The sequence below is a fragment of the Mytilus californianus genome, unplaced genomic scaffold, assembly GCF_021869535.1.
Source record: "Mytilus californianus isolate M0D057914Y unplaced genomic scaffold, xbMytCali1.0.p SCAF_1, whole genome shotgun sequence".
Taxonomy (NCBI): domain Eukaryota; kingdom Metazoa; phylum Mollusca; class Bivalvia; order Mytilida; family Mytilidae; genus Mytilus; species Mytilus californianus.
Window position 1 is genome coordinate 97862954 of NW_026262581.1, and position 22432 is coordinate 97885385.

General features: G+C 31.7%; 1 protein-coding gene and 1 long non-coding RNA gene across 2 annotated transcripts in view; one reads left to right on the forward strand and one right to left on the reverse strand.

The window, feature by feature from the left end:
- The window catches only part of LOC127726843 (cortactin-binding protein 2-like), a 73171-nt gene extending 50921 nt beyond the window's left edge, over positions 1–22250 (forward strand). Inside the window, 3 exon segments of the mRNA XM_052234275.1 lie at positions 5455–5624; positions 9411–9540; positions 16877–22250. Coding sequence (XP_052090235.1) covers positions 5455–5624; positions 9411–9540; positions 16877–17501 — 925 coding nt within the window. The 3' untranslated portion in view covers positions 17502–22250.
- Positions 100–2490, reverse strand: LOC127726938 (uncharacterized). Its single transcript, XR_007993719.1, has 2 exons — positions 2069–2490; positions 100–1597 (listed from the first exon to the last, which is right to left on the reverse strand). It is a non-coding gene; the product is annotated as an uncharacterized LOC127726938 (long non-coding RNA).
- Positions 22251–22432: the final 182 nt, after the last annotated feature.

The window sequence follows — 22432 nt, forward strand, 5'->3', positions numbered from 1 at the left end:
TGAAATTGTACTGCAAGGTACCATACCACAAAGGGAAGGCTGGGATTGAGTTTGGGGGTGATGAATCATAATGGGGGTTCAAAAAATTTTGGGGGGGGATTTATTTTTTTTTTCCTTTTTTTTCTTTTTTTCCTTTTTTGTTTCTTTTAAAATTTTCCATTTTAAGTTGGTTATTTCTGATTTATATTTAAAATCAAATAATAATGATATGGTAGGAGATACACACCAAACAGGATGTGTAAATTATTATATAATAAGTATTGTGCAATAGCAAGAAATTTTCAATTGCACAGTATTGCACAATAGCAAGAAATCTTCAATTGCACAGTATTGCGCAATAGCAAGAAATCTTCAATTGCACAGTATTGCGCAATAGCAAGAAATATCCAATAGCACAATATTGCGCAATAGCAAGAAATTGTCAATTGTACAGTATTGCGCAATAGCAAGAAATATTTGATAGCACAGGATTGTGCAAAAGAAGATACTTCCTATAAATTGCTTATTTCTTGACCAATTTCAATGGGGTTTTATTCTTGATTTCATGGGGTTCTTTAATATGCTGAATCTAACCGTGTATTTAGTTTTTGGATTTTGGGCCCCGTTTTTAAATTGGTCCACATTGAGGTCCAAAGGGTCCAAAATTAAACTTTGTTTGATTTCATCAAAAATTGAATTATTGGGGTTCTTTGATATGCCGAATCTAACTGTGTATTTAGATTCTTAAATTTTGGTTCCGTTTTCAAATTGGTCTACATTAAGGTCCAAAGGGTCCAAAATTAAACTTAGTTTGATTTTAACAAAAATTGAATTTCTTAGGGTTCTTTGATATGCTGAATCTAAACATGTATTTAGATTTTTGATTATGGGCCCAGTTTTCAAGTTGGTCCAAATTGGGGTCCAAAATTAAACTTTGTTTGATTTCAACAAAAATTGAATATATGGGGTTCTTTGATATGCTGAATCTAACCATGTATTTAGATTTTTGATTTTTGGGCCCCGTTATCAACTTTGTCCACATTGAGGTCAAAAGGGTCCAAAATTAAACTTTGTTTGATTTCATCAAAAATTGAATTATTGGGGTTCTTTGATATGCCGAATCTAACTGTGTATTTAGATTCTTAATTTTTGGTTCCGTTTTCAAATTGGTCTACATTAAGGTCCAAAGGGTCCAAAATTAAACTTAGTTTGATTTTAACAAAAATTGAATTCTTAGGGTTCTTTGAAAAGCTGAATCTAAACATGTATTTAGATTTTTGATTTTGGGCCCAGTTTTCAAGTTGGTCCAAATTGGGGTCCAAAATTAAACTTTGTTTGATTTCAACAAAAATTGAATATATGGGGTTCTTTGATATGCTGAATCTAACCATGTATTTAGATTTTTGATTTTTGGGCCCCGTTATCAACTTTGTCCACATTGAGGTCAAAAGGGTCCAAAATTAAACTTTGTTTGATTTCATCAAAAATTGAATTCTTGGGGTTCTTTGATATGCTGAATCTAACCATGTATTTAGATTTTGGATATTGGACCATAATAGGTGAATGTCCAATTTAAAATTTTTAAGTTCTTAGACCACATTCAATCTGTGTTAGAAACCTATGCTGTGTCAAATATTTAATCACAATCCAAATCCAAAGCTGTATCAAGCTTGAATGTTGTGTCCATACTTCCCCCAACTGTTCAGGGTTCGACCTCTGCGGTCGTATCAAGCTGCGCCCTGCGGAGCATTTTATTAGATGTTTAATTTTGGGTCCCGTTTTTTAAATTGGTCTACATTAAGGTCCAAAGGGTCCAAAATTAAACTTAGTTTGATTTTAACAAAAATTGAATTTTTGGGGTACTTTGATATGCTGAATCTAATTTAGATTTTTGATTATGGGCCCAGTTTTCAAGTTGGTCCAAATTGGGGTCCAAAATTAAACTTTGTTTGATTTCAACAAAAATTGAATATATGGGGTTCTTTGATATGCTGAATCTAACCATGTATTTTGATTTTGGACATTGGACCATAATAGGTAAATTAAAAAAATTGAAGTACTTAGACCACATTCTTTCTGTGTCAGAAACCTAAGCTGTGTCAAATATTTAATCACAATCCAAATTCAGAGCTGTATCAAGCTTGAATGTTGTGTCCATACTTGCCCCAACTGTTCAGGGTTCAACCTCTGCTGTCGTATCAAGCTGCGCCCAGCGAAGCATTTTATTAAAATTGTAGTTATCTTCCTTTGTCCATGATTATAGTTGAATCAACTACAATCAATGCTTTATACAATGCAATGTTTAATTTTGACTTCCACTGATAAAACACAGATCAAGTTGAATTTTGGTGGCGTTACTTTTACCGTTCTGGAGTTATGCCCCTTTACAAATGGAAAAATTGCTGAATTTTTCGTTTCCGTTCTCTAACTTAAGTTTGCCTCAACCAAATGTTATGAAACTTATACACAATGCTTATTACCACAAAACTCAGATCAAGTTTGAATTTTGGTGGCGTCACTTAAACCATTCTTGAGTTATGCCCCTATATAAATGGAAAAATTGCAAAATTTTTAGTTTCCGTTCTCTAACTTAAGTTTGCCTCAACCAAATGTTATGAAACTTATACACAATGCTTATTATTACAAAACACAGATCAGGTGTGAATTTTGGTGGCGTCACTTTAACAGTTCTAGAGTTATGCCCCTTTATAAATGGAAAAATTGCAAAATTTTTATTTTCTTCTAAATACCAATTATTTTTTTACAAAAATTGGAGTTTTCTTCCTTTGTCCATGATTATAGTTGAATCAACTACAATCAATGCTTTATACAATGTAATGTTTAATTTTGACTTCCACTGATAAAACACAGATCAAGTTGAATTTGGGTAGTGTCACTTTAACCATTATTGAGTTATGCCCCTTTATAAATCAAAAGATTGCAAAATTTTTAATTTCCATTCTGTAACTTAATTTTGCCCCAACCAAACATTATGAAACCTATACACAATATTCATTACCACAAAACTAAGATCAAGTACAAATTTTTTGTTTCCATTTTCTAACTTTAGTTTGCCTCAACCAAATGTTATGAAACTTATACACAATGCTTATTACTACATAATACAGATTAAGTACGAAATTTGGTGGCAACACTTTTACCATTCTTGAGTTATGTCCCTTTATAAACATAAAAATTGCTGAATTATTCGTTTCCGTTCTCTAACTTTAGTTTGTCTCAACCAAATGTTATAAAACTTATACGCAACCATTCTAGAGTTATGCGTGTTTCCAAAGAGAAAAAATGCTGAATTTTAAGTTTCTGTTCTCTACTTAAGTTAGCCTCAACCAAATGTTATGAGACTTACACACAATGCTTATTACCACAAAACTCAAATCAAGTTCAAATTTGGGTAGCGTCACTTTACCGTTCTTCAGTTATGTCCCTTTATAACTATATGATATGCAAGTGGGGGCATCATCTGTGTCCACATGTGGACACTATCCACATTTATTTCTTTAAAACTTTTTTATTAAAAATTTGACAAGCACTTGCAATACAATTTTCTATATGATTTCTATTTCCAAGGATCATAGCTCCTGTAAAAATATTTGGATGGCACAGTTTTTTAACTTGGTCATAAAATTTGACAAGATATTTTGGCATGGGAGCACTTGCAATGCAATTTCATACATATTTTACCATCCAAGGGAAATAACTCCTGTAAAAATAGTTGCTGGTCACTAATTTTCTAATTTGTTCCATGGAATCAAGAAATTGCTGATACAGTGTTCCAGCTTGATTGTTTTCACAGGGCGGTCCGCCCGCCCTTTCCTGACTGATGCCCTGTGCCCTTTTTAAAACGCCCTGCTGTTTCTCGCAAGTCCATGCCTTTATTGTCGTATTACTTTGATGAAAATACTATAATTCTACCTGTATTCATGTTTCTGACAAGTTTATGACCCTCAGCTAATTAACATTTACAGCAGGTGTTATAAGTTGTGATTACAGGTAATCCGCTTATCGCCATCGGATGGGTCACTAATCCATTAACTAATAAACCTCATAATTGACCATTATAATTATTTTCCCAGTAAAATCGATCAGTTGGCATTTCAATTTCAATATTTCTCAAAAGACCACAATTTGCAGTTCGTTTATCCATAAACGTTTTTGTAGTTTCGTCAGTTGAACGAAATTGTTTTCCCCCGTGCATTTCGCTTTTTAATTCAAAATTTTTCAAACCATCACTATTTGCAGCTCGGTTGGCGTAGTTTCGTCATATGAACGTATCTTCGTATTTGGATTGTAAAGAAAAAAACTTTATTCAAAACGTTCAAAAATATTTTCTCTATCATGTACTGCGCATGCGTAAACACATTCTTATAAATTTAATAGACACTAACTAAAACGTAAAATACGAAATCATTTAGTGTCATATTAAACGAGATAGACAAGAATATTTCTTACTGAGCAACTTAATTTAAAAAATGATAATTTCCTGCCTTTTTGTTTAACACAAATCAATCCGCAGATGAATCCGGATTCATTCTAAATATATTATCCTCTTGTCACTTCCCGTTTTCATTTCGCTCGAAAATCGTAAGTAAACGTGATCTATTCTTCATAAATTTAATGTATACATACATTTTAATCGTTCCAAGTTTATAAAAATGAATTCCAAATATCAATTTAAATGTTTTTAAAGGGATAATGATTATGCAGTGAAACAGTCGTTACAATTTCATTGATGCTGTGATTCCTGGTTTTAAAAAAAGGAACCCAACTTTTGTTGATCAGGAACGTCCCCTGAAAATAACTGAAGTGAAATTGTGAACTAGATTTCTGGATCCTTGTTTTAATCTTCATATTTAAGCATCATATGAGTCAAATCATGCAATAACTGCCTACATTTGTAGCATGCCTGCAGGCCTCAAAAGATCCTGGTCCTTGAAGGACTTGGGCATATGTCTAGCTACTAATATAGTCCATGGTCCCTTACTGTTACCCAAAATAAGGTTGATTTTCATCTTGCATAAACGTGACTAAAGCCATCAATCTCCTCTCTGAAACCCCTGCGGTTTCCATGTTTGACATGCCCTTTTTGAATTATCAATGAGCGTGCTAAAGTGCCCTTTTGAAATCCTAGCTGGAACACTGTGATATAAATCTTTGATTTAAATTTCATAAAAATCCGACAAGAAATGAAGGCTTGAAAGTACTGTAAATGCAAATTTCTTTATGATTTACAATTTTAAGGGGCATAACTCCCTTAAAAATAGTTGTTTGGTGCAGTTTTAAATATTCTGAGACATTACTGATATATACCTGTCATATTAATTTCATAAAGATCTGACAAGAAATTGAGATGGATAGGACGTAGAAGACTAGATTGACAAATGGATGTATTTCTATATCCCAGTTCTGTCTTTTGGTTGGAAAAAACTTTAGACACCATGTATTTTTTTGTTACAGTTGGATGGCAACAATGTGGAATAATGTAATATCCCCAGTTGTAAAAGAAGCTGTGATAAAGAACAGTGGAAAAGATGCCTCAGATCTTGGCCAACAGAAAGTTGTCAGTACAGCATTATATGTCTTAATGCAAAGGGCTGTTGTACCAGGCTGTCCATTGTCTGGTCAAGGTTAGAAGCAGATAACTTTACAAGGGAGAGCTCTAACTTGCAAAATATATATTTGCAGTCAATAAAATGATGTTTGGTTTAAATATTAAGGGCTTTGGGTCTATTATTTTGAGTCTAAAGTTAACCGCTGTCAGCAAAATTCAGCCAATTAATATTACATTCAGTAAAATTATATTGACAGGCGTAACCATTTTCTTCGCAAAATCAAAACTAAAGATGTGTCCATATTTTTATGCCCCACCTATGGGGCATTATGTTTTTCGGTCTCTGCGTCTGTTCGTTCGTCCCTCCCTCTGTCCCGCTTCAAGTTAAAGTTTTTGGTCAAGTTAGTTTTTGATGAAATTGAAGTCCAATCAACTTGAATCTTAGTACACATGTTCCCTATGATATGATCTTGCTAATTTTAATGCCAAATTAGAGTTTTGACCCCAATTTCACGGTCCACTGAACATAGAAAATGATAGTGCGAGTGGGGCATCCGTGTACTATGGACACATTCTTGTTTTTATACGACCGCAAAAAAATTTTGTGGTCGTATATTGGTATGACGTTGGCGTCGTCGTCGTCGTCGTCGTCGTCGTCCAGCGTCGTCGTCCGAATACATATTGGTTTTCGCACTCTAACTTTAGTTTAAGTGAATGGATCTTTTTGAAATTTGACCATAAGGTTAAATACCACAAAAGGAAGGTTGGGATTGATTTTGGGGGTTATGGTATCAACAGTTAAGGAATTAGGGTCCAAAAAGGGGCCAAAAATGAGCATTTTCTAGTTTCCAGACAATAACTGTGGAACGGTGTATGGATCTCTCTGAAATTATACTACAAGTTTCCATACCACAAAGGGATGGTTAGGATTTGCTTTGGGGGGTTATGGCTCAAACCGTTTAGGAATTACGGGCAAAAAAGGGGGAAAACAAGGTTGTCCTGGTTAATGGACAAATACTTTAGTACAAAACATAATTTAAAGCAGTGTAAGGGAGATAAATCAAATACATCATTGAAATTATCTCCCTTACACTGCTTTTAAATTATGTATAAAGTAATGGTTAATGAACAATAAAGATAATCTTAAACAGTGTAAGGGAGGTAATCCAAATACAACTTTTTGGTTACTTCCCTTACACTGCTTTTAAATTATGTTTAAAGAAATGCATATTTATAAAGGAAGACCAGTAAAAATATCTGCAAATGTTTTCAGCTTTTTTTTTTACAAAAAAATCCATATGAAAGATTTGACACTATATTTTTATTAATTCTATTATAAAATAGATTAAGTTAGCACTATGGTAAATTTAAATGGGTAATTATGGTTGCCAACTCCATTGGAAATTTGAATTGAGATTATGACCATATCTTGAGGGAAAGAATTTTTTGGGGGGAAAAAGGGGGGGGGGGGATAAAAAGAAATTGTGGGGGGCCAATTTTTTCTCATTTCAGATTTCAGAAATTAAAAAGAATTATTCTTCAAATATTATTTTTTTTTCAAATTTCAAATATTGAAAAATTTCAAGAAGTAATCTTTAATTGCACAGTATGGCGCATTAGATTTGTAAAATCTTTGATCACATTTATTTATTTGTTATGCCAAATCTAACAGTGTATTTAGATTTTTAATTTTAGGTCCAGTTTTCAAATTGGTCTACATTAATGTCCAAAGGGTCCAAAATTAAACTTTGTTTGATTTTAGCAAAAATTGAATATATGAGGTTCTTTGATATGCTGAATCTAAACATGTAGTTAGATTTTTGATTTTTGGCCCAGTTTTCAAGTTGGTCCAAATTGGGGTCCAAAATTAAACTTTGTTTGATTTCAACAAAAATTGAATATATGGGGTTCTTTGATATGCTGAATCTAACCATGTATTTAGATTTTTTATTTGTGGACCCCGTTATCAAATTGGTTCATATTGAGGTCAAAAGGGTCCAAAATTAAACTTTGTTTGATTTCATCTAAAATTGAATTATTGGGGTTCTTTGATATTCCAAATCTAACCGTGTATTTAGGTTTTTAATTTTGGGTCCTGTTTTTTAAATTGGTCTACATTGAGGTCCAAAGGGTCCAAAATTAAACTTAGTTTGATTTTGACAAAAAATTAATTCTTGGGGTTCTTTGATTTGCTGAATCTAAACTTGTGTTTAGATTTTTGATTATGGGCCCAGTTTTCAAGTTGGTCCAAGATAGGGTCCAGTATTTAAACTTTGTTTGATTTCAACAAAAATTGAATATATGGGGTTCTTTGATATGCTGAATCTAAACATGTATTTAGATTTTTGATTATGGGCCCAGTTTTCAAGTTGGTTCAAATTGGGGTCCAAAATTAAACTTTGTTTGATTTCAACAAAAATTGAATATATGAGGTTCTTTGATATGCTGAATCTAACCATGTATTTAGATTTTTTATTTGTAGGCCCCGCTATCAAATTGGTTCATATTGAGGTCAAAAGGGTCCAAAATTAAACTTTGTTTGATTTCATCGAAAATTGAATTATTGGGGTTCTTTGATATGCCAAATCTAACCGTGTTTTTAGATTTTTAATTTGGGTTCCGTTTTTTAAATTGGTCTTCATTGAGGTCCAAAGGGTCCAAAATTAAACTTAGTTTGATTTTAACAAAAATTGAATTCTTGGGGTTCTTTGATATGCTGAATCTAAACATGTGTTTAGATTTTTGATTATGGGCCCAGTTTTCAAGTTGGTCCAAGTTGGGGTCCAAAATTAAACTTTTTTTGATTTCAACAAAAATTGAATATATGGGGTTCTTTGATATGCTGAATCTAACCATGAATTTAGATTTTTTATTTGTGGGCCCCGCTATCAAATTGGTTCATATTGAGGTCAAAAGGGTCCAAAATTAAACTTTGTTTGATTTCATCAAAAATTGAATTATTGGGGTTCTTTGATATTCCAAATCTAACCGTGTATTTAGATTTTTAATTTTAAGTCCCGTTTTTTAAATTGGTCTACATTAAGGTCCAAAGGGTCCAAAATTAAACTTAGTTTGATTTTAGCAAAAATTGAATTCTTGGGGTTCTTTGATATGCTGAATCTAAACATGTGTTTAGATTTTTGATTATGGGCCCAGTTTTCAAGTTTGTCCAAGTTGGGGTCCAAAATTAAATTTTGTTTGATTTTAACAAAAATTGAATATATGGGGTTCTTTGATATGCTGAATCTAACCAGGTAAATTAAAAAAATTCAAGTTCTTAGACCACATTCTTTCTGTGTCAGAAACCTATGCTGTGTCAAATATTTAATAACAATCCAAATTCAGAGCTGTATCAAGCTTGAATGTTGTGTCCATACTTGCCCCAACTGTTCAGGGTTCGACCTCTGCGGTCGTATCAAGCTGCGCCCCAGCGAAGCATTTTATTCATAATTATTAAAATATTTTATTTATTTCATGACAAATTAGATAATATAAACTTTCAAACAGAAAAAGTGGATTGCCAAAAAACTAAACTTTGAAACTTATTTCCTTTTGGATTATTGACCTACTATTGATAATTCTGATACAGTGTAACATGTAGAATTACCTTTGAATTTAGATTTACGTATAAAGAGAATCAGCTCATTAGAGTAAGACTTTATTATTAGACCGGAATAATACAATGACTTTTATCATAAAAATTCTACTGTAAAATATATACATTTGTGGCTTATTCGTTACTGATTGTGGATAAAGAAAAGTGTTTTAAGAAAATCTGTGACTTGTTATAGTAATATAAGACAGTTGCAAAGACTTATGATGGTACTGGTATTGATATAAACATAATGTTATCCCTTTCCAGATAAAGAACATTTCCTTCACAGTTTGTCTGGGACAAATGAACTAGATATTCCAATAAAACAAGATAAGACAACAAAATCAACAGGACTTTCTAGACGTTCTAGGGAAAATAGTCCAGTCAGAATTCAAAGGTATGTCTTATCAATGATGAGATGTCTTATGAGCAAGAGTATGTAGGGTATCTAAGTGTTATGCTTTTCCTTAAAACTGACCACAGTAAATTTCTATTGTGCAACTTTCTTTGAAATGGAACTTTAACCAAATTGTGTATAGAGATATAGCAAGTTATTTTTTTATACCTGCCACAGCTGGGGCATTAAGTTTAACCCTTGTCAGTCTGTACATCCGGCCCTCCGTACATTCTAAACTTAGTTTCCATTCTCTAACTTTAGTTTGCCTCAACCAAATGTTATGAAAATAATACACAATGCTTATTACCACTAAAAACAGATCAAGTTTGAATTTGGGTGGCATCACTTTTACTGTTCTTGAGATATAGTCGAACCTTGTTATATCGAAGTTGAAGAGACCGGACAGGAATATTAGACTTATCCGAGGTTCGACTCATCCGAGGTCGAGTGTGTCGTCATAAATTTTGAATGCATTAAAAATGATATGAGATTTGACACTCTATTATTGTGTATTCAATCTCCGTATTTTTTGGTCCCTCATAATAATTAATCCACAAGAACAGATAATTTACATTCACAAAAAAGATCAATACACAAATATTTACAAAGGTCAGTCACTATAAATTATGAAATCACGATGGAACGTAAAAATATCTGATGAAGGTCATTCAATTATTATCAATTTATCATAATTGTCTTTATCCTTTTATTTATTGTAATTGATGAATTTTTATTCTAACTTTCGCTTAATCTCGGATTTGGTCATATACATTCTTTTCATTTTTACGTCGGGTGAAATATGTTCAACAACTAAAGTTCCGCTTGGATGACCAACGAAGGCGTTTATTAGTGGTCACCATAAACATGTCATTATAACTGTTACACAGCTTTAATCTCTTTTGAAAACAATAAGTTAACATAAGAAATACATCTGATTTTAATTGTTATTATTAAGTATGCATCTTTCAAAATTTCTTTTTTTCGAACTTCGAGACATCGGGGTCAATTTACATTAATTTTACATAGAACTTTAAAATTTACTCGACTTAACTGAGTACTCAAACCAACCGAGTTCGACTCATCAAGGATAAAAATGCATTGATCAAACAGGAATTTTACAGGGACCAAGAAATTACTTTGACTCGACCGAGTTTTCGACACGAGGTTCGATTGTATGTCCTTTTATATATGAAAAATTGCTAAATTTGCCATTTCCGCACTCTAACTTTAGTTTGCCTCATCCAAATGTTAGGAAACTTATACACAATGCTCATTACCACCAAACACAGATCAGGTTTGAATATGTGTGGCGTCATTTTCACCGTTCCTGAGTTAAGGTCAAGGATCAGTTAATGATTAGTACATAGATTTTTTAAAGCAATTGCTTTTATGCCATCGCGTATGGCCATCTTTGTGACGCAAATCAGAGACTCCGCCCAGATCAAGCCATAGTATTTTGTTAAACAGGCTCCTGGTCTGTCATTCTTAAACAACTATGTATGTTTTCTAATGCAATACATAGCTTGAAACTTTTGAAAAACGTTAGTCGATTTAAGAGGTTTCAGCATATGTTCTTGTAGATGAATTTTTGTATTTAGGAGGACAACCGTTTGACTATCAAAAAACATAGAAGTCTGAGTGAAAAAAAGTGCATTTTTATACCTGCGATTCCGTTCTCCTTTCGTACGATGTTTCAACAAAATATCGAATCATTTCAGTTGTTGATTTAGCATTGAAAATTTTACTGAATTATCTCTTATTAAATACGGTTTTATATGTTTAATTGGTGTTTCTCTAAGAAAGAGGCCAGGTGCTCTTGTTCATTCATAAAATTATCGTTCATTCATAAATTTATCGTAAAATCAAAATCACTACACAGGTTATACGTAGTGTCAAATGATTACCTGTAATCTAAAAATAGACAGACTTAACTGACCTATTTTGTTGATTTGTTTGCGCAAATAATTTAACGGAACGAAACCCTTGTTAAAAACACAAACAATAAGTTTGTTTTCCTTTTTTGTCATAACTCCTTAAGATTTATCGATCACCTTACTAATGAAATGGACCCGTCAAAACGTGATAGATGCCAAGTCCAGATGAAGAGATATTTACAATTTGGAATTTTCTAGTTTCATAGATTGAAAGAAAGTACGTCCTTTTGGATATCATAATCAAAACTGGGTATGCATGACAAATGATGAAACCATTATCCTCGTCTTTCCAGTGGACGAGTCTACTACGTGTGTTGACACTCAACGGTCCACCGTGTTTGCAATTTTATTTCACATGTTTTCGAAATATTGAAGATCATTTTTCGCAATGTTTCCTGAAAATTGATAAATATCAAAGCAACGAAGAGCTGTTTGTTCTTGTTCGTATAATGACGATTTAATGTCATGTTTGTCTGTGTTGACCGCCTTTTTGGGATTGCATGAGAATTATAGTTATCTCGTACCGCTTGAGGATGACACATATTAACTGAGCAATAATGTTTGGGACTTAGTTTTTAAGAAATGAAGACAAAGTAACATTATGAAAATATTTTTAATAAGCTGAAATATATATTTATTTTTTACATGTTTATGTCTTGTAAGATATTTTATTTCTTTCCCGTTTTTCAACATTTGCGTCTGGAAAGTTGAAATGTTTTAATTGAATGGTTAAATTTAAATTAATTATGATAATTGTTAAAATTAAATCAATAAAGGAAATTATTGCCCAGTTACAAACACTACCAGGGGATAATTTCTTTTTGTATTATATGTTTCAGCACATGTAAATTTGACCCCAACTTTAGCCTGGTAAACGTGTTGTCTCCTTGTGAAATATAAAACATATCAAAAATGACTTTCTGCTAAAGTCTTTTATTGATATAAAGTTAAAACCTTCTTACTTCTCACTAGAAAACACTCCTGTCAGGTTTAATTCTTATATATATGTGGATGAAACAGTCCCCAAAACATTAACATGGCAGCAATTGCTTTTACAGCCTTTAAGGCTTTGATTTAAAATTTAGTACTCGATTGGATATTGAAAATATACATCGAAAAATGTGAAAAAAAGTATATGTCACCGACTTCGTTTTCGAGAAAAAGTCCTGTCTAAAATGGTCCTAGAGGGTACTAAATTACATTGAATATATAGGAAAAATCCTTATTTTCTTCTACACTTTTCGGTTTCCTGCATAGATCTTGTGACTGGGTACATAGATTTTTTTTTTTAATTAATATTTTTTCCTTTTTGTCTAACAAATTAAATGATGTAGAAAAAAAAAATATTGTCACCGACTTCATTTTCCCTGTAGAAGTGATGCAACCTTAACATTTGGGCCAATAAAAGATAAAAAAAAATCATAACATTGTCATATTTATTACATAATGTCAAGTTATCATGGTATGAATTTCCAACGTTCTTGGTGTTGATTATGCATGATGACATTGTGTTTAAACTTCAAGTATATATCGTTATTGGTAGGTTCTTTTTATTATAAGGGTCTGGAAAGAGGGTCCTTCATTTATTAGTTCTTTATTTTTTATTACCAGTATTCCCTATTCTTTATATTTAAGCACCCCATTATTCTCTATTTTTTATTTGTATGCCTATTTTTCTCAATTTTTTATTGCTGTTGCCTTTTATTCTGCACTTTTTGCCCATTATTCTGTATTCTGTAAACCCCAATCAGACCCTCTTTTATTGATGCATATTACAAATGAAATTATAACAGTTGTAAAAAATATGATATGTTAAATATACATGTATAAATTAATTACTTATTTCATGTACATGAACGCAAAAATAGTAATAACATAAAAAAGAAATCATCATAATGTCCTGATTCAATAAAAGATGTAATTGAAGCTATATTTTTTCTGTCTTTTGTGACTTTGGGTTTTCCAAAAAATAAAAGTTCAGAGAGGAGATTGGCAACACCATCAGACCCCTCACGTTCATATGCCAATGTAAGGTGACATTGTTCTAGTCCGGATTTAGCCATTTTTCCTACCATTCCTTTTGATAAAACTGACGCCGGTAAAGAGAACAAAGTCATTCTCTTATTCATTGAGTTCAACTGTCTGACAGACTGTGAAACATATTTCACTGAGAATGAGTGTGTTGCAACTTTCTCAGTGGCATTATTTATTTTCGCTATTATTCTTTATTCTGTAAACGTTAATCCCTTTCAGAACCTATTACATGTGACAATGAATTAATGTGCTTCCATATAGAGAGCAACTGTAGTTGACATGAATAAATATTAAAATAAGGAGATGTGGTGTGATTGCCAATGAGACAACTATCCACCAGAGTTCATATGAGGCTGATATAAGCAATTATAGACTACCGTACGGACTTAAACAACGAGAAAAACCCCATGCCGTATAGTCGGCTATAAAAGGCCCTGACATGAAAGATGTGAAACAATTCAAACAAGAAAACTAAAGGCCTTATTTTTAACTAAACAATCAAGATTGACCAAGCTCTTGAGAAGCGTATCAACCGGAAAGTTTTGTCAGGCTTCATTATGCTCTATAATTGTTCTTCGTGTACTGATAATTATTCAAAATATATATAAAATTGCGAATCATCTTACCGAATCCTGTGGTTTCTAGGTCAAAATAAACACGTCGTTCTGTTTAATGCTATGGCCTTAGCTAGGAAAGTTGAGTTATGAATTTTCTACTGACTGAACTATAGAAACTAGTAAAAAATTTCCATGCGAACGAGTTGGCAGTAGTACATTTAAATCAGGGTGGACTGTAATAAGATGAAGATCTTTCCATGGTATTTCCAAATCGGGGTAAACAATATGGTTGGCCGATTTCGCTATTAACTAGGCTAGCAATTAAAGATCAACATTAACTCTTTCTTAAATCTCCCCCAAAGAACAAGTCTTATTTCAATTGTAGAAAAATGGAACACACAGGTAGTTTTTATATTTTTATATTTTTAAAAATTTTCCAAGAAGACCAAACATACGGAGGTTGAGACATGACATAAACACTTGTCTACTGTTGAAATCCGTAGGTACAGATGTACTTATATATGTTTTTTATGCCTACCAAAATATTTAAAAAAAAAAATCATATGAAGGCTGAGACATGACAGGAACACTTGTATATCAACAGATGTCTTTTTCTTTTCCTTTTTTGTGGCCTGATGTTGTTTGGTTGCTTTCTTATTGAAGCACTGAATCCCCACATGTTTTTTTGTTTTACTTCGGGTACTGAAAGTGTGTGTGCATATTTATCTTTTTTATAGTAGAATAGTATGATATCGACATGATCAATAGAATCTTGTTCTCGACCTTTGAAGTTTTAGGATTGATAACAGTTCTATTCTATATTTGAGATGCAACTTTCAGCCTCGGGTACATAATTTTTTGTTCATTTTTTAACCATATATATAACAATTTCCTTTGAGGAGACAACCATACGAATCAACACCAAGAAAATCCTTTTGAGATCTGCTGAATGTTCTTCTATTAGGAAAATATATCATGTATAACTCTTCAAACCATGTACTATTTATACATGTGTCTATTTAAGGATTTCTGTTCTATTTTTAGCTTCAAAACTTTCCACAAAATTGCGGACGTAAAAGAAAACACCATTACAAAAAAAATGTAGCGATGATCCCAATGTCAATGATTGCGAAACATCACTTTTATTTATTAGTCCCCTAACGATGAAGTCGAAGGGGACTTTAGGGTTGCACTCCACCCATCTGTCTGTCTGTCTGTCTATCCATCCGTCAGTCCGGCAAATCAGTTTTCCACTTTTTTTCTTCATGCTTGAAGATATTGATTTGATATTTGGTGTTTAGTTTTATCATGACAAGTTACAGTTCAAGTTCAAATTTTGTTCCGGTATGATGATTTTGTGCAGAGTTATGGTTCTTTGACTTAGAAAATTCACTCAAATAATCAGTTTACGGCACTTTTTTTCGTCATGGTTGAAGACATTGATTTGAAAATTAGTATATAGTTTTATCATGACAAGTTACAGATCAAGTTAGAATTTTGTTCTGGTCTGATGAATTTGTGCAGAGTTATGGTTCTTTGACTTAGAAAATTCACTCAAATAATCAGTTTACGGCACTTTTTTTCGTCATGGTTGAAGACATTGATTTGAAAATTAGTATATAGTTTTATCATGACAAGTTACAGATCAAGTTAGAATTTTGTTCTGGTCTGATGAATTTGTGCAGAGTTATCGTCCTTGGACTTAGAAAATTCACTAAAATAATCAGTTTTCAACACTCTTTTTTGTCATGCTTGAAGTTATTGACTTGATATTTGTTATATAGTTACACCATGACAAGTTAAAGATCAAGTTAGAATTTTGTTCCAATACAATGAATTTTTAACCGGTAGGGGACTATGTATTGCCATGCAATACTCACAGAATGCTTGTTATTTATGTGTTATAGTCTTAAAAGATATGATGTATAAATATTAAATGATTGTTGCAACCGTGAAGAAGGTTGATGTAAATATAAAATTGTTTTATGTCTTCTGTTGACTGACTGACGCAGCTGAGAATTTAATGTGCCATTATGTGGTTCATTTTCTTTTCTTGAATTTGAAAATATTTTTACTTGTTCTGACTGGTGTGGTAATTTTCGAAATAGGAGATATCTTACCAAGACTAAGTTTATAAGTAATGTCCCAAACTTGCACCCCCTAGCTTCTTCTTATTTCAGCAGGAAGATATATTTTCCCAGTGAATACAGGGTTTCTGTAAGCACAATTTTGGCATACTACATAAAGAATACCCCCGAGACCACACTGTTTTTCCTCTCCACAATTATGAAGAAATAATGGGGAGCTACAGTTTTTACACTGTTTTAACTGGTCGGCTAGATATCCAAGCTCTACCACCCTACGATGGCCAGTCGGGTTCCTGATTTTCATTTTGAAGATCATCTTCATGATTATTTTCATACTCATTTTCAAAATCCTTTAGCATTTCTTCATCTTCAATTTTAGCAAACCAATTACTTCTCCTAGAAGATACATATTTCCCATCAAATTTACCCTTGTCCCGTCAAAAAATCGCAGGTTGCAATATTGCAAAATCTGGTCAAAGGGACGTTACTCGTACAAAACATCGCAACATTTTGCAGTATCCGCTAGACGGAGTTCATTTACTGTAACTTGACCTTAAGTTCCTTTATAAATGGAAAAAATGCTGAATATGCCGTTTTCGCACTCTTGACTTTACTACGTTGACTCTTGCACATTTATAAGTGGGGCACCTGTGTATCATGTACTCATTCCTCTTTTGTTGATTTTTACATGAATTAAGTGGTAGCATGTTTTTTATGTTAACAGGAATTCAATAGGAAGTGACAGTAAACCTGACATCATGTATGCATCATCCAGTATCAAGAGAAGAAGTCTCTCTGATATGTCTCTTAAATCTACTTTCGAAGCAGAAGAAATAAAACAGGACACACAACAGGCCAAAGTTCCCAAGTTAGAAATTAGATCTCCAGTGATATTTTCTAGAAACTCTCCATTACGGGCCTCAACACCTGCTGGAAATTATTGGGAAACAGATAATAATTCTTCACACATAATTAGATCCTACAGTGTATCAAATCGTCCAAATTCCTCTCAAGGAAGGACCTCTTCCAATATCCCACAAGTATCTCGCAGGACACGATCATCAGAAAATTTAACCAGTGTCGGAAGTCCTTATGGATTTAACAAGTTTAATAATAACAATATCACATCAAAATTAAAGTCACCATTTTCATTTTCCCTGGCCACACCAACTTCGTCTTTGACTTCATTTAAATTCTTGGAGGCCAAATCAAAAGTAACTACAGGAAGTCATATAAAGCGTACAGCACGGAGGAGTTTAGATTCCGCTGACAGATCATTTAGTGCTTTACCTTCCAGGAATGAGAGACGGTCCTTTCAACAAGACCATTATCTTGGTACAAATTGTTGAGAACAAAAGTAATGTCCCATCAATGTGTTCATTTATTTATTGTACTGGTTTATTTTATATAGGTAATTTAGTTAATTATTTCTCAAATTATAGCATTCTTTTGTTTTGTTTTGTTTAGATAGATAAACTATTTGTTCTGGAGTTTGTTTTAGATGGTGGAATTGTTAATGCTTTTCAAAATCTGTCAGACACCTACTTTCTGTTTTCTGATACATAATAACTTTGAATTAATAATGGGGGAATGCTTATCACGACAAATCAGACTCTTCTTGGATTTTTTTTTTTTTTTTTCCTCTGATAGATATTTTGTTGCAGAAATAACTTCTTAAAATTTGTAGGCCTAGATTGAACACCTAAAATGTAGATTTAGTACAAATGGATTCATTTCTTCAGCAATGAGAGAGAGAGAGAGCAAAAATTAAAAAAATCAGTAACAAGTTGATAGTTTGATCAAGTGTTATTTGTAAATTTATTCCAATTTTAAGTTTTTCTTGCTATCAATTTTTATTCAAGATCAATAAACAGTAATGAACTTTTGTCATTTTATTTGCAACAACTAGCAACTTGAAATGCTCAATATTTCAATGTTAAAACAGGTAAATCCTGATAAATATATTTTATATATTTGAATGGGTAATTTTGATGAATCAGTTCATCTGTCAATGGGTAATACAGGAAGTTTCTTATTAGAAGTCATTCACTTTTAAGAACTAGTTAAGTGTGTCATTAAAATTATAGTGTTCCTTTCCTGGTTGAGTAGGTTCAAAAAATCAAAATCTTTATGTTTTAATATTTTTTTAAGTTCTTAAATATTACATAAGAATTATTCCGATGTGATGCACATTTATTAGACTAAAGTGTTAGGATTGTCATTGAAATGACACAGATTTAAAGTGTCCTAAGCTATAAGTGTGTCAGGTTGTGTATTAGTCATATCACTTCAGTCATTCATCTCATGTAAGCCAAAGATCCTAGATATAAATGGGTCACAAAGAAAGCTAAACAGCAATTAAATGTGTAAAAAAAAATATGATTCATACATTCACGGTTTGCTTTATTTGATTCTGTTCAAATGATATGCTCACCAGACCCTTTTTACTTTGTAAATTACATATGTTTAATATTAAGCTTATACAGACAAGCATAACATAGTTTATATACAGTAAATATATTTATTTTTGCCACTTCTTTTTCATTATTTGTTCAAGGCTATTTCTCATATTGTTTGATAAGATGAAATATGTAGCCAGCTATATACAAATGTTCAGGGGTGTTGTAAGCCACTATTTAATATGTACTTCTAAATTAAATGTTCACTGCTTTAGTGCTCTGTGATGCTTTACTATTTTTCTAGGTGCCATCGAGAAGACATATTTAGCCAAACAAGGACACCTTTCAGTTTATAAAATTCTGTACATATTATTTTTTTTTTTAAAGTTAACAAATTTAGTGACAGGTCTGATGAATGTAAGCATTGTATATATTTCTCAAGGATTGTGCAATTTACATCTGTTTATTTTGTGTTTTGGATGCCTTCAAATTGCAATTTCCAAAAAAGCAAAGTTATGAATTTGTATTATGTTGATTGCAAAAGAGTTGTTTCAGTAAATATGGATAACTTATTTTACTTTAAAAGGACATTCTTTACATGTTGGTTTTAAAATTATTTATTATAAAATCAGGAATCATTGTTGTTTGCAACATACTGTTAATGAAATAATGAAGAAATTCTCAGTATTTTGTGAATCAAATTTTAACCAAGATATAAAGTGTAATATTTTATGCCGTTGTGAAAGTAATGTATATTACCGACATTATTTTTGTAAATAACTTGTACCTGTATATTATATATGTGCCAAATGAATATGTCAGAAATTTGTGATAGAATTATAATGTATATTGTGATAATTACAATGTATAACAGTGGTATACTATATCTGCCATGTATTGGGCATTCATATATATATTTTCTTTTTTGCATTTGAAAAAATACAATACAGAGAAATCTTTCAGTAAATTTGTCTGTAATCAAATGTCAAACTTATATATTAGTCTACCAAGCTCTCAACTCAACATATTTCTTCTATGAAAATTGTAGGACACAAGTCCTACAGAGACTTTGTGCTCAATAACAGGCAGAGGTCATTCCTTAGTTTAGAGTTCAGTTGTATGAACTAGATAGAAAACTTTTCCCTTGGCATTTCATTGCACAGCATTTTTCCAGCACAATCAAGATTAGTTAATTCATTGAGTGCTTTACTTATTGCTTGCCACAAACTCTTTTCTGCCATCCCACAAATAAAGATGAAAAATATTTCATATCGCTTACAAAACTGGTGCTTGTGATATGTTTAATAAAGACCATTATGTATTAAAAACATTATAAATTATAAATTAATTAAATTAGATCATTAGTTGTGACTAGATTTTTCAAGGGTTCTTCATAGCTTACATGACAGGGTTGGCATCTGCCCATTGTTGAAGGTATAGCAGTGACCTATTGATAAGTTTATACACCTATAAAAAACCTAGACAATTGTTAGATTTCAAAAGGACAGAATAACCGAATAATGGACATAGGTAACACTATCTGTCTTGTTCACATAGTTGTGGGGCATAAAATTACATTTCCTGGAATCAGATAAGTTGTGACTGCTTTGATAGGCAAGAAAACATGTAGACAGTAATAGTGATACTGAGCTTGAGGTCATAATGTGGTAGCATAAAAATACCAGCAATGCTTGAAACAAGTACATTAAGAATGAATTTTAGAATGTAGCAGGTTTTTTCCTCCAGATACAAATTGTTTTTTTTGATTCTCAGAATTTAAATAATTATCTTTTTTGTTAACACTGTACAATGTATATATTGACAATTTTATATTGAAGAGCAATATTATGAATTTTTTCTTGGTTTTGTACATTATTTTGATTGATCTTGATTGTTTTTAATGGAATAGAAGATCTGTACATCAGGCAGCATTTAATGTATAGGTTGTGTTTTAATAGAGATTATATTTAGTTGTGTTTGTTTTATCATGTTGATTACATTGCTTTTTAATCTTCTTTTCTTGTTAAACATTAAACCAAAAAATAATTCTTATTTTAATCATTTTCTGACATTCTTCCTCTGCTATAGATCTCTTCAATATATCATTTTCTGAATGCTGGATCGACTATTTACTTATAATGGAATAAGGAGTTATTCCCTTTCTAGATTAAGGCTTTTTCATTGCAATTATTGACAGTTATATTTGGTTTATATGAGTATGATCATTTTACCTCTAGCAAACTTCTAATCATACTTGAAAAGCTGATAATGTCTATAGATAAGTAATTGATGTTTCGCCATACCTCTCTATTGTTGTCAATCAGTACTTTTCCTTTAGAAAGGAAATAACTCCTTTCAAAATATATAATTTTAGAGTGAAATTCAGTATTCATGGCCTATTGAAAAGTGCTGTAATAAGATGTTTTGATTGTTCTTAATACAAAAAGCAAATTTGTTTATTGTTTCAGACATTCATTGTTGTGATTTTCATTTCAAGAGCTTGGCTTTTATATTGATTATCATTATCATTATGGAGACGACATTTTCAATTCCAGTAAATAGTGCTGTAAATTCAGAAATTATTGCGTGCATTTATTATTGCAATTTTGTCTTTTTAGACCAAAATGCTATTATTATTTTGGCGATACTGAGAAAAATTCTGCATCATTCAAATAAAAAAATCCAAATGTGAGTTTAAATTATTGCGACGACAAACCCTGTTGCATTTTTCGCAATAATTTTCGAATTTACAGTAGTCTCTTCTAAATATGAAAAAAATGTCATTACATTGGTCATAGCTTTATATTCAGCTGGAAATTTATACATCAGTATACAATGGAGCAACATGATAACTTTAGTATATGGGAAGTTTTGAATATCAGTTCAATGTTACATGAAATAGACCTGTTTTGAGTCAGTTCCTGAATGGATATTCATTTTAACACATTTGTTTATATGTGAATTCATTAAAACAAATAAGATCTTAAAAAGTATTTTTCTTATTACAGTGTATTTTATAAATATCCATGAAATCAGTCCTCAAATTTTGATGTAGTATAAGGTACTAGCAGTTTTTGTTATTTTCACTGACTTGAAAAGGTTATTTTTCAGGACTCAAACCTACCTGCGAGAGCAAAACAACCTAGTGCAGTGAGGATTAACATTTCTTAGATCCTTCATTTATCTATTAATTCTGAATTTCATATCATATTTATGATTAATATGGTACTCAGATAGTCAAGTTATAAAATGATGTGTATTTGTATAATCATAATTGTCAAAATGTATTTTTAATTGAAATTACATAAGTTGTGCAAGATTCAACTACAATTATGGACACTGGAAAATAACTCCCAATTCAAAATATTGCCTAATTGTGTTCCATTTCATAATGTTTAATTTGTAAGTTCACATTGCAAAATGAAAGCTATCTTTACCCTCAGTGCTCACATGCACTTTGATTTGTTATGAGGCTTGTTAGCATTTAGTCCTCATTGAGCAGAGATTCAGAACTAATAGATAAATGAAGAATTTTTTGTAAGGAACTTACTTAAAACTTGACTATTACATATTGTAGCAGGAAATGAAATATTGTATCCCAAATTTCTTTAGTGCTTCTTTATTTCTTAACTATTTATAATTATATCTCATGGAAAATGGATTCAGGAAATCAGACAATAAAATAAAATATCAAATGAGTTTCTTCAGTTTCTTGTTTATGTTTCCCTCTCATAGTTATATAATATATAATTATATTCACTTAATGGCCATTTTTGCCACTGTCATAATTTCACCATTCACAACTTTCAAGATACAAGACAATTATTTACATTTTATTCATGTTTTGCCCCTATGTTCTGTTTTAAGTCTGGATCTCAGTG